The following is a 14003-nucleotide window of genomic DNA, read 5'->3' on the forward strand; positions in this document are numbered from 1 at the left end:
AAAAAAAAATCAACCGTTGTATATAGAAAGAGTTGTAATTTATGCCCGAAGGCTGAAGGAAAATTGAAAATAATTACAATCCTGTTCAATCTACGTCTACTGGAGTGGATTGCTCTCCGGCCTCTTCAGGATCCTTCTCGGCCTCCTTGGCAGCAGCATCGTCCTTGGGAAGGGAATCGATGGCCTTATCTATATCCGGGAAGCCCTCCTTATTTGATGGGATTAGGCCTTCTTCCTCAAACTGCTCCTGGCATTTCTGAAAGCCGACTTTGAAGTAGTGGTAAGACTTGTCTTCAACAGCCGCTTGAAATTCCGAAGAGTGAAGGAAGACGGTTCGCCATTCCTCTTGAGTCAGTTGCAGGAGCCTAAGCCTATCCTCTGCAGCAACGGCCCGATGCTGCTGTATGTTGGCTTCATCCTCAAGGTAGCCAACTCGGGACTCAAGGAGGGCAATCCGCCTCCCAAGCTCCTCTTCCCGGGCTACACTTTCATCCCGTGCAATCTGGGCAGAGGCCAATTGTTGATCTAGGGAAGCTTGGAGACCGGCCGTTTTATCCTCGTAAATTTTTCGAGCCCGAGCAAGCTCCCCTTGAAGTTGATCATTGATTTCTTGAGCAGTCCGGGCTTGCTGCCCCTTTTTCGTGGCCACTACGGCCACCTCCTCAAACGCCGAGATAATCATATGAGCCGCCTATAAAAGAGAAGTTAAAAAAAAACAAAAACAAAAACAAAAAAGAGAAAAAAGAGAAGGGGGAGGGCAGCAAACGAGCAACTAAGAAAGAAAAAGAAGGGATAAAACTTACAGATAGGAGCCGGTTTGATCCCTCCAAAAATCTAACACTGGCGGGACTGCTCTTCAAAAGTGCCTCCTCAGCAGGATTGAGTATCTGCTTAAGGCGCATGACGCCAGTAGAAGTGGCCCCCTCAAAAAAGATATTGGCCTGAGGAGGCTGATCAGATGGAGGAAGCTCCTGACCGGGTGCTTCAGCGGAAGGAGGACGGAGGGGAGGGCATTGGGCCGATCGGGAGGTTCCTTGGCCATCCTCAGGGAGATCTTCGAGAACAACTAGCTCGGGGTCCGCAGCAGCTTTTCGTTTCCTCTGACTGAGAGGAATGAAATCTTCAGCCTCCTCCAAAGTCTCAGTCATTACCCGGGAAGTGCTACCCTGGACAGCTTCTGTTTTCTGGACTGCCTCCTCCGCAGCCCGCTGCTTTTCTTTTTCCACAGCTGCTCGACGAGCTGCTATTTCTTTTTCTCGGGCCGCCTTCTCGGCTGCCCGCTTCTTGGAAAAGGCCGCCTGCATCTTGGGATTATCTATATAAAGAGGAATAGGGTGGTGAGGAATTAGATAAATATAAATAAAGAACAAGAGATAAGAGAAGGGAAGAGAGATGCATTACCAGGGTGAGAACCCGAGCCCGCAACTTCGTCGATTACTCGGTCCAGAGGGTCCTCGGCCCGGGCGCTCAACCCGTACGCTATCAGGTTCTCAGGGGAGATAAGGGGAGTGGAGGGATATTTTTTACCCTCTACTAATTGCTGGCTTATCAGGTATGGTTCTTCATACTTATAAGCCCTGGGAAGGGTAGGTTGTAGGGGTAGGGAAAGCAGAAAACCAGTTTGGCAAGAGAGAGGGGTCGGAAGTTGAAGAAAGAAATATCTTCCTTTCCATCCTTTCTAGGAAGAAGGGATGTCATCAAGGAAACGGGAATTGAACCGGGCCGTCAAGGAAAAAGCGTTATCCCCAAATCGGCAAGTGAAGTAATAGTGAAGGATAAGGGGAGTGATCAGAAGATTGTTCATTTTGAAAAGGACATAGGTCGAGGCCATAATTCTGAAAGAATTAGGATGGAGTTGGTTGATAGGTACACCAAAAAACATAGCAACCTCGATATAAAAAGAAGGGAGGGGGAATCGGAGACCATTTCTAACTTGATCCCGAAAAAAAGTAGTATAGCCGGGTGGAGGATTATCTGCCCGATCAGAAGGACCGGGGATTAGAATGGGAAAAGTGGAGGGGATAGAGCCCAGAGCCCGGAGATCTTCTTCGGCCCCCGAGCGTAGAGTGCTACTCATGGAGGAGAACCAGGGAACTCCTGGGGTCTCGGAAGAAAGAGAGCTCCAGACCCGGGCTTTACCCTTACCCTTGCTCTTTGCAAGAGCTCGGGCATGGCTCGAAGAGGAGGGTTTGGAAGAGACTAGTGTCGTTTGGAAAATTGAGGGTTTCTTAGGAGGTCGAGTAATAGAGCGGCGAGGCGGAGAAGGAGAGGAATCAGAGCGCAGCGCGGTGGACTCATAACTAGGCGAGCCTCGCGCATTGGCTCTTGAAGTCGAAGAAGTAGATGCAGACATAATTTGAAGGACAAACTTACGAGTTTTTTTTTTGAAGAAGACGGTGGAGGATCGTCGGAGCGCAGGGGTTTGTGCGCGGAGGAACTTCAAGGGAAAAATTCGCAAGGGCTTCGCCGAGATTTCAAATTTGTGAGTGTTTTTTCCGAAAATAGGAGGCCTAATATATATAGGCTGTGGGAACGGATCTCGGCCGTCGATCCAAACACACTTGGACGATCAGAATGCACCCCGAAAAGTGTGCCGGTGTACGAAAGGACACACGCAATTATTAAAATGTCAGACTTATCGGTTCTTTGTAAGGCGAAACGTTCCTGACCGTTGGAATGAAAGGGCACACGTCATTTTGACACCTCATCAACAACCCGGGAGATTTAAGAAACCTACGCCTCATGTTAACCCCGGGAGATATCAAGCCCCGGAATCTTATTATCATCCCGAGAGATTTAAGGCCCCGGTACTCTAGTTAAAATCCAACATTTTATTTTGAACCCGGGTGGTGTGAGAACCCGGCATTTCATTTTAAAGCCCAGAATTCATTGGAAGAAGAAGAAAAAGAATTACATCTACTAAAATTTTATTGAGGAAATAATCTGTGCCACGTTACAGCAGCTAGTTCAGAATCTACAGAATCCTGCCACTCAACTATCCAATTATTCAGTTCATGGATTCTTAAACTAGTGAAGGATTCGGCAGAGGAAATCTTCTTTAGCTGATGCCACTCCTTCCATAGCATTGCATGCAAGAGAACTTCGTCAGTTGCTAGCTCTGTAACGTGGTTGACATCAAATTGTTGTTTGTATCTTCTCGCTACTGCCCTCTGGGAACGAGTAAGTGCCAAACCATGTTGAAAGGAATTCTGGAGATCTTGAATCTTGAACCATGAAGACATAACCTTCACCGAGATATATTCTTCAATAGTTTTCTTCAAGTCTTCCAGATAAGGAAGCATCTCATCTGTGACAATGGCGTGCGTACTGCTACAAGCGGTAGACTCACTCGAACTCGGCATATTGGATTATTGTTCTTATTTCACTTTCATCGTCTTATTTATAGACAGGTGGTATTTAATGTTGAAGAAGGTGGACAGCCGGGTGCTAGCTTAAACGTTTTTTATTTATGAAGAAAGATGGGGCTACAAGTATCAATGTATCGGAATTAAAAAATTCTTGGAACGAGGAATGATATGAATGCGAAGCGTGTGTCATAATAACGTCTCTTGGAATACTCGAGAAGAGTAACCGACAGAGCACCGTACTCAGAGCCCGGGAGGCTAGAGTCCCGGGCATTTCAAGAAAATCCCGGGAGATGTTAAGGTTTAGCATTGTGATTTTATCAATTAACCTTGTACCACTCGCGGTATATATGCATCAACCGATAAACTTAAAAGATTACAGCAAAATAACGACAGAGACAGGCTTCAATTAGTATTCTATTCAACCATAGACATTAGCGCGTACTACATCATCGTATTCTTCCTCTACAGCGATTATCCATATTTTCACCCAAGCAGATAAAGGTCCGGTGGAAGTCTTCAGGAAGCTGTTTGAATCAGCAATACGCTTAAGGATCTTTATTTCTTTCCGAAGCATTAATTAGTAGATACGACCATCTGTAAAGACGTCTACCCACTCAGCTATATGCAAGTGCTCTCGCACTCTCCTCAGTTTAGCAACCAGGCTAGGAGTGATAGCTTCTCCAGAATCATAAAGAAGTTTCAGCCCCTGAAGCTCTTCCCAGTAGTCAATCATTGCGTGAAACACTTCATCTTCCATAGTAGATTTTCGAATCTCTAGAGCGGATTCCTTTAAGGCTTCGGTCATACTCGGAGTTTTCGAACTACTTGCACCAGCCATTGTGTTTCCTGGATGACAGTTTGTTAGTACGATTGAAAAATGGGTGAATGGCTATGTATAGGAGGAAGGGACTAATCACAGCCGTTGATTGTAAATGCACGAACGACTAAGATGGGCCAAGAGTTGAAAAGACGTGTACGGTTATCAAGGCGTCAGACTTATCCACTTCTCGAAATACGAAACGTCTTTTAAGCGGGAATTTGTGCAATGACGCGTGTCATCGTGGTAGTATCGACAGGGCCCAAGAATGTTAAACAATAAGTTATTATGAATCCAGGGGACAGAAGTTCTCAGCATTTCATCTCATCTATGGGATATTTGAAGACTTCAATTTGGTGCACTGTTCATTATCTTTGACTGATCGGGACAGCGAGTCAAGCTCTAGCCCGTCTATTTTAGGGATGGGTGGTGATACCCCCATAAGGATCCGGGTCGAGTCGTTGCCATAAGGATCCGGGTCGATTGACGACCCGGACACTATTAAGAGCCCGAGCACTGCATGTTTCCCAAGGATTCTTCGAACAGCCTGGTCTCCCGCGCAATAATCGCCCGAGCTCTCATATAAGTACCCGGGTAATCAATTGCCCGAGATACCTCGAGAATTGAACCATACTCAAGTATGATTGATACAGGACGTCTAATCTGTCAGAACAACTTGGGTTTGGAGTGTCCTAAAAGTCATCAGAAGATAGGGTATGGACAGCCGACCTACCATACTTAGTAGGTAGCACTGGAATCAAGGTACCTACCTCATCTTCTACTATAAATAACAGGTATAAATGTCATTTACCGATTCTGAAATCTTTGAACTCTTAAGCATTATACATATTTTCTCCCAAATATTGCTTGTGTTCATCTTCAACCTGCTGACTTAAGCATCGGAGTGGCCACGCCGGACACCCCTCCGGCGCCCATTCACGAGTTTCTTTCATTGTTTGCAGGTGCTATTGAAGCCATTACCTTCACTCAAATTCCCTAAAAACTATAAATTATTGATTTGACCCGTTGGAGCTCCTTACCCGGCTCATCCATTTCAACGAAGTCACATCAATAGGAATCAAAATCAAATCAGCAAATAATGTTTTCTCGTTCACTTGAATAGGACAATCTCTAACCACACTTGTTGGGCAAATCACATCTCCAGACTGATGTATAATAATAAACTGTAGAGGTTCAAATATAGGTACAATACCCAATGATCTCATGAAAATTTCAAACATAAAGGAATGTGTAGCTCCAGTATCAATTAAAGTAAGAGCTACTTTGCCTGAAATTAGAACATTACCTGATATAACCGACGTATCAGGATTAACACCCTCTTTGTTCAAAGAGAAAATGCGTCCTTGGACTCGTCCTCGGCCTGAAGATTTGGTGCAATTGATGGCAATATGACCTGCACCTCCACATCTATAACATTTGTTTGTCCCTACAAAGCATTCACCCTTGTGTGGCTTGCTGCATTTGCGACATAAAGGCCTATTCGTCTTAGACTGAACCACAGGAGCTTTACCTAGATGTTCTTCTTTTCCTTTTCCTTTGTTTCCCCCTTTCCGACTTTGATTCGAAGCCTGCTCCATAAATCTAGCTATCCCCTCTAGTACTCGGGTAGCTGGGTCTCTTGGTGGTGGTGCTGGTGGTGGTGGTCCTCTGCCACCTCCAGGAATCTCATCTTGTCTCTCGGTACTGGGAGCACGTCTGGGAGGCATATCTGAATACAGTCCAATTTCTAAATGTAACCCATCATGCCATTAATCTATTTTTTTTTTAAATAATAAATCCTTAAATTGTAAAAACAACACTAGTGCCCCCTATGGTGAAGAACTCAGTCTAATAAAGCCCTTATTTAACAGCTCTTGCAATTGGTTCTTTCATTCTTTCATTTCAGTCGGTGCCATTCGATAAGGAGCTTTAGAATAGGAGCAGTATCATGTACAACATCAATGACAAACTCGACTTCTCTGTCGGGTAGCAACCCCGGCAAATCATCAGCAAAGACATCCGCATATTCTCGAACAATTTCAATATCATTCACTTCCACATTATATTTCTTACTCACATCCATGATTGACGCCAAAAATCCCTGACACCCCTTAACCAACATCTTATTCACCTTCAAGCAAGAAATAAAAGAAGTGTCAAGCAAAATACCTGAATGCTTGAAAACCCTGCGGTCACCTTCTTCTGTCGGAAATCGTACTGTCTTTTCAACACAATAAATTACTGCACGATACGATGATAGCCAATCCATACCAAAAATAACATCAAACTCTATCATAGGAATCAAAATCAAATCAGCAAATAATGTTTTCTCGTTCACTTGAATAGGACAATCTCTAACAACACTTGTTGGGCAAATCACATCTCCCGACTGATGTATAATATTAAACTGTAGAGGTTCAAATATAGGTACAATACCCAATGATCTCATGAAAATTTCAAACATAAAGGAATGTGTAGCTCCAATATCAATTAAAGTAAGAGCTACTTTGCCTGAAATTAGAATATTACCTGATATAACCGACGTATCAGGATTAACACCCTCTTTGTTCAAAGAGAAAATGTGTCCTTGGACTCGTCCTCGGCCTGAAGATTTGGTGCAATTGATGGCAATATGACCTGCACCTCCACATCTATAACATTTGTTGGTCCCTACAAAGCATTCACCCTTGTGTGGCTTGCTGCATTTTGGACATAAAGGCCTATTCGTCTTAGACTGAACCACAGGAGCTTTACCTAGATGTTCTTCTTTTCCTTTTCCTTTGTTTCCCCCTTTCCAACTTTGATTCGAAGCTTGGCTCTTTTGATTAAAGCTCTGTCTTCTCAATTGCCTTTTGTTCTCAATATCTTTCTCGTCCTGTTCTTCTAAAAGAGCTTTCTTCACGATCTCTTTGTACGTTGTGGCCTTAGACATTCTGACATCACTCTTGATCTCGGCTCTCAAGCCTCTCATGAAGTGTTTCCCTCGATCTTTGTCATTCAAAGCAATAAAAGGAACAAACAGACATCCTTTTTTGAACTTCAATATATAATCATTCACATTCAAGTTGCCCTGCTTTAGTTCCAAGAAATCCTTCACTTTCTGTGTCTTGACATCCGTGGAGAAATATTTGTCATAAAATAACTCCTTCAACTCATTCCATTGGAGGGTTTGAACGTTGATGGCTACCTTCGTGGCTTCCCACAAAATGCGTGCAGCCTTGGTCAGAAGAAACACTGAACAACTAACTCGATCATTAACCTCAAAGTGCAGGTAGTCAAAGATTGCTTCAATAGCTTTAACCCATTCCATTGCTGCAATAGGATCCACACTTCCCATGAACTCAGGTGGATTCAATCTTTTAAATCTGTCATACGCTCCCTCTGAACTGGGCTCTTGTCTCAAAAGGCCTCTACCTCTCCCTTGTACCGGGTTCTGCAATCTCAATAACTGTTGGATATGTTCTACATGAACTTTGGCTTGCTCCTTGAGCAACTTACTAAACTCATCAACAACTCGTGATGAGGATCTATCTTCTCCCTTTGCAGCTTTCCTCTTAGGTGGCATCTCCTACATTGCATCTCAGTTTAAAATCATTTTAAATTATCTTTATACAATTAAAGATACTTATCATCATATCAGTACATCAATGAGATGCATAAATATACATACCGAAGTGTCGCAAACAGAAGAAGTCATGTGCCAAATCATTGGTCCCAAAAACATTTGCTCTGATACCACTAAATGTAACACCCTTACCCGTTTTAAAATAAATAAACTCTGTAATGCGGAAGAATTAAAATAGACTTGGAGGAAAGTATGAGCTTTAAAAATTTTGGCTGAGTTTCCTCGTAAAAAGAACTTGCCAACTGTCTGAAGCAAAATATTACAAATAATGTCAATAAAACCATATTCCATATAACAATCAAAATATTTATATTAATAACCAAAAGTAGCAACTGACGTTATCAAAAACCATTACAAATCAAGTTCGCACCTCAAAATAACTTTTCCATTTTTACTACAAAATATACTTCATTATCATTTCCTCCATGATTGGCACCGGTTCTTCTTCTTCTGTCTTGACACTCCGCCGTATCTATTTGTAACGACCCTTTACAGGCCCAGTGGACCGCCGATACGGCCCACTGCCCCGATCGACCCAAGGCTATCCCGATCTTGGGCTCCCTCTAAGGGGCCTTTTCCCTCACGGGCTTTCCATAGGCGTCGATGGTATACATGTACGTCTCAGTCAAAATCAGTCACAGTACATGTCATTATGTTGATCAATTTCAGTCAAGTGGGTTTAGAATTACCATAAGTAACACCACAATACTATATAACCATCAAGCCATAAAAACATTGATTGAATCATTTTATCAAACACGTGGTGTGCGTGCTAAAGAGGTAGCTCATTTACTTTGTCCTTGGCTTCAAATCCATTTATTTTCAATATGTCAGTACATACAATATACATAATCAATGATTTAAAGGAGCAAAAATTAATAGAAACTTCATTTATCAGATACATAGCTAATGAGATGCATTCAAAGGAAAAGTCTACTTACAACCAATACACAAGTGGTTGCTAAGCTCTTGAAGGATTTCTACAACACAATCATAATAATAATACCATCAATCGTTATATTAACAACCTTATCTCAACATTCAAACCAAACAACCCAATATCTTGTTGGTACATCGTATTCTCGCACCCAAGACGCATCGGAAGTTTAAAATTTTTGTTCTTGGGCGTCGTGTGTTTAAAACCATTCATAGGGTGTTTAAATAATTATACCATTGCATTCTTAACGCTAGACCCCAAACTATTCCTGTTTGAGGTGGATATAGCCCTTCTTGTAATTTCCTACGAACGTCTCTTCAATTTTGATCGCCTAATTAGGTCCACGATTAGAAACTTTGTTCCTCTCTTGGATTGCACTAGAAATCACAAACGATTTGTGCGTTGAGACTGTATCCTCCGAATTTCTAAAATCCGGAGACGAAGCGGTGCGACGGTGGAAGACGAAAAAAAATTGGCCGAAACCTTTTTCCATTCAATTGAGTTTTGGCCGAGACATACATGATTCAAACTCATGATTTTATGATATTTTTTTCTTAATAAATCATTAACCAAAATTATAGATTCTTAATCCATAATTAAGCAAATCATATTTGCTTTTAGCCAAAATTTTTATTCCATAAAAAACATGATGTGGCCGTGGCTTTCAAGGAAGAAAAGGAAGGAATTTTCTTATGTTTTGTGTGAAAAATTATTCATCCCTCAACAATGAGCCCTAATGGTGTATTTATAGAGTGAGACTCCTAATATAATTAGAAGTCCCTCTACCACAAGGACTCTAATAATTTCATTATATTTTAATTCTCATATTATTAATATATAATGTATTTATTAACCTTTAATAATACATTATATAATATTATCATATACACTTATTTTATATCACCATATAAAATATATACATGTATATATATATAAAATTAAATAATAATTATTTTATTTATAAATTTAATCTTTGATTAATTTAACTCAAGACTCCTCTAGAATTTTATGAGAAATTGCATGTTAGTAGCCACTACTACTAGCATCAGCATTTAATTAGTAAATTCTCAATTCACTAAATAAATGATTTCGAACTCATTATAACACCGATCGACGATCCGAGAGCGCCGATATGTCCAGGATACAAATCTAGTTCATATAATGAAAATTGAAAATTTCGAAAATCAAAATTTTCATTTACCAATTTTGGAACTTACCATATATGACAGTTACCATATTTGTCTCCTTCCGTATTTAGCAATCATGTCAACTTCCATTTCTTCCACTACAACAAAAATGCCTTTTCGCAGCGCGCATATGGGCTTTTTCGCAGCGCGCATTGCACGCTGCGAAGTTGCAAGCCGTTGAAAGTTCAAGATTATCCGCGGCGTGCATTCGCACGCTTTTAATATTACTATCAACGGCGTGCATATGCACGCTGTTAATATAACTATCCGCAGCGTGCTATGCACGCTGTAAATATTAAAAAAATCTAAATGTTAGCGACGGTTTTTTACAGAACCGTCGCCCATTAGCGACAGTTTGAAATAAACCGTCGCTAATTTAGCGACGAAATTTAATTTAGCGACGGGTACAAAACCGTCGCTACATTTTGCGTAAAATAAAAAAAATTTACGCTTTGTAATTTAATAAAATTTTAAAAAAATTACAATACAACTATAATAAATTGACTCAACTTAATTAACACTTAAAAAATTAACCTAAAATTGAAAAAAAAAATATTAATTTAAATCGAAATTAAAAACGTATTTGAAAAAAAAATTTTAAGTGTTGTGAAGTGAAAAAGTTGAACGAAAATCGGATATTTATAGACAATTTGCGACTATTAGCGACGGTTATCCACTAGACCGTCAACAGTAGCGACGGTTTTTATATAACGGTCGCTGATTTACTTCTATTTGCGGCGGTTATATAAAACACGTCGCTAACAGCGACGAAATCTTCCTTAACCGTCGCCGAGTTTAGATCGGCGACGGTCGCTAAATATAGCGACAGTGTAAAAACCGTCGCAAATTTAAATTAGCGACGGTTTTCTAAAAACCGTCGCTAATTTAAAAATCACACATCTAAATTTACAGCGCACATTATTGCACGCTGCGGATAGTATATAATATTACTTTCCGCAGCGTGCTTTTACTGCACGCCGTTAATGTATATGTTATTAACGGCGCGCATTAAAAGCACGCTGCGGAAAGTATATAGTATTTACAGCACACATAAATGCACGCTGCGGATACTACTTTCCGCAGCGTGCCTTTACTGCCCGCCGTTAATACTGTCAAGTGCAATATTATTAACAGCGCACGTATGGATGCACGCCGTTAATAATACTATTAACGGCGTGCTTTTAATGTGCGCTGCGAAAAACTATTTTTGTTGTAGTGTTCCATCCAATGGAATCAGCTCATAACTCCTTTATAAGCTTCTTGTTAGATCTCCATCAAACTATAGTCGCCAAATTACAACTCCTTGAATTTTGACTATCTCAACGGGAACACAGAATCCGATACTTGTGTAACCCTCAACGGTTCAGGGATACAGCAAGCCGTGGGTTCACATCTCCATGTGATTCAGAATAACATTTATTCTTATTCGGTTTTACCCTAGTTAACCCCATTCTTTTCATCAACTCTTTAATCAAGAATGTTAGAACTCGTTTCTGATTGCACCCATCGGATCATGGTAAGAGCGTCTAGTAGCATCGTCCCATGATCCCCTAGGTATCACAGATAGTGCCTGAAAGAACCTTTAGTCATGGTTAGCGTATAGTACGGTCCCTTCAACACACATATCCCGATCGAATCTGTATCCATTAGTAAATCGAGAGTTGCATATGAATTCGATAACGATGTGATTTATCTTTGAGTACTAATAGTGGCATGGTATGTGCAACTAGGAAAACACGTTTCCCTAAAGCACATTTCTTGCTCTGGCCAGAGACTCCTTGCACTATTAACTCATCAGATCACATAGGATATCTTCATCCGTAGGCGAACGGTGAATCCCCGACTACAATGCATTTGCTCCAAAGTATTTCGAAACTACACCCAACCTCGTCACCTGATTACCCTCGATGGAGTCGGTAAACGGATCAAAGTGCATGCTAGTACGTATAGCCCCTACATTGTCCCGGGTCAAAGGACTAATGGTGTACAACCATAACTGCGGACTATTCCACTCGATAAGTGAGAACCACTTGGACAGTTAGCGGGAGGCTTTTTCAGTGCATCATCACATGATCACCCATCTATGTGAATGGACATCTCCATGCCCTTGCCAAAGAAACATGGCGTTTACATCAAAGATGCTAGTCTCAAGCTCGAGCGACCTTTATCCTTGTTTTAGGCGGCTGAATCGACTAAGAACCTGTTTAGAATATACGGTACAATTCCTAATGAGTCTCATGATCTTACGTTGCGACGCAGACCTCATGGTACCTATTGTATATTCAAGGACTTTATCTATGCTGCTTTCATTTGTATACAAATAAAGTATAATGGCATAATCGAATAAAATCGTAAAATATTATTAAAATAAAGATTGTTTTACATCAGAGTCATTAAAGCCCGAGCCACAAGTTGGCTTGCCAGGCACCTACTCTTACCATCTCCCACTTGCCCTATAGCCAACAACCCATAGATCTTAGACCCACTGCTTCGCGATGCTTCTCAAACAATGGTCCTGGCAGGGGCTTCGTTAGTGGATCAGCAACGTTATCTGCGGAGGAGACTCTCCCTACCGAAATGTTTCCTCTTCCCACAATCTCCCGGATTTTGTGGAGCTTCCTCAGTATATGTTTGGATCGCTGATGAGACCTCGGTTCTTTTGCTTGAGCAACGGCACCGGTGTTGTCACAGTAGACCGAGACTGGATGAACTGTTTGAGGAATGACACCCAACTTTCGGATGAAATTCCTCTTCCAAACACCCTCGTTTGCTGCATCCGATGCAACTACGTATTCAGCCTCAGTGGTTGAATCCGCTGTGGTGTCTTGCTTGGAACATTTCCAAGAGACATCACCACCATTGAGCTTAAATACAAATCCAGAGGTCGATTTCTAATAATCCACATCTGATTGGAAGCTAGAATCAGTGTAGCCTTCCAATTTTAGTTCTTCATCCCGTATATCAAGAAAAATTCTTAGCTCTTCTCAAGTACATAAGAATGTCTTCCACTATTTTTCGATGCAGTGGACCGGGATTCTACTGATATCAATTGTCAAAACTCAATGCATATGCCACATCAAGTCGAGTAGATATCATACCATACATAATCTTGCCTATGGCAGACACATATGGAATGCGGCTCATGGTTTCTATCTCTTCATCAGTCTTAGGGCACATAGACTTGGACAGATGCACACCATGAGACATTGGGAGATATCCACACTTTTGGACTCCTCCATAGAGAATCTCCTCAGTATGGTATCGATATATGTGGATTGGGTGAGCCCTAGCATCCTCTTTGATCTATCCCTATAGATCTGTATTCCTAATACATATGATGATGCACCCATATCCTTCATGGAGAACTTACCAGCTAACCATACTTTAGTTGACTGCAACATCCCTACATCATTCCAAATGAGTAGTATGTCATCAACATAAAGCACTAGGAAAGTCAGTGCACTCCGACTAACATTCTTGTCTACAATAGGTTCCTCAGAATTTTTGGCAAAATCAAACTCTTTGATAGTGTTGTTAAATCTGAGGTTCCAGCTCCTCGATGCCTTCTTGAGTCCATAAATGAATCTCTGAAGTTTGCATACATTATGCTCACTTCCTTCTGATGCGAATCCTTTAAGTTGAGACATGTAAATCTCTTCTTTAATATCCCCATTAAGGAACGCTGTCTTTACATCCATCTGCCATATTTCATAGTCATACTATGCTGTTATGGCTACCAGTATCCTAATGGACTTGAATATCGTGACTGGAGAAAAGGTTTATTCATAGTCAACACCTTGTCTTTGAGTATATTCTTTTGCTACCACCACTCTAGCTTTGAAGGTCACCACCTTCCCATTCGCTCCAAATTTTCTTTTGTAAATCCATCTGCATCCTAAGGGAACAATTCTCTCAGGTGGATCCACTAAGGACCATACTTGGTTCGAATACATGGAGTTCATCTCGGACTGCATGGCTTCAAGTTTTGTCACTTTGATTGTTGCACTTCCAAGAGCAGGTTGTCCACAAGTAGTATAATTCGGTGAGTCCGATATCGTATCCACAGGGA

The 14003-nt window shown here is 41.3% G+C and overlaps 1 protein-coding gene across 1 annotated transcript; it reads right to left on the reverse strand.

Moving 5' to 3' along the window:
• Positions 1-6082: 6082 nt before the first annotated feature.
• LOC140974916 (uncharacterized) lies at positions 6083-7750 on the reverse strand. The gene has a single exon (XM_073438407.1). It carries the CDS (start codon positions 7748-7750, stop codon positions 6083-6085), a length of 1668 nt encoding a protein of 555 aa, XP_073294508.1.
• Between the last annotated feature and the right edge of the window lie 6253 nt (positions 7751-14003).

The sequence above is a fragment of the Primulina huaijiensis genome, chromosome 4, assembly GCF_012295235.1.
Source record: "Primulina huaijiensis isolate GDHJ02 chromosome 4, ASM1229523v2, whole genome shotgun sequence".
NCBI classification, from domain to species: domain Eukaryota; kingdom Viridiplantae; phylum Streptophyta; class Magnoliopsida; order Lamiales; family Gesneriaceae; genus Primulina; species Primulina huaijiensis.

What these genes read in the sequence shown, in the direction of transcription:
- LOC140974916 (XM_073438407.1), bottom strand. Translation starts at nt 7,750, where the DNA reads ATGCCACCTAAGAGGAAAGCTGCAAAGGGAGAAGATAGATCCTCATCA.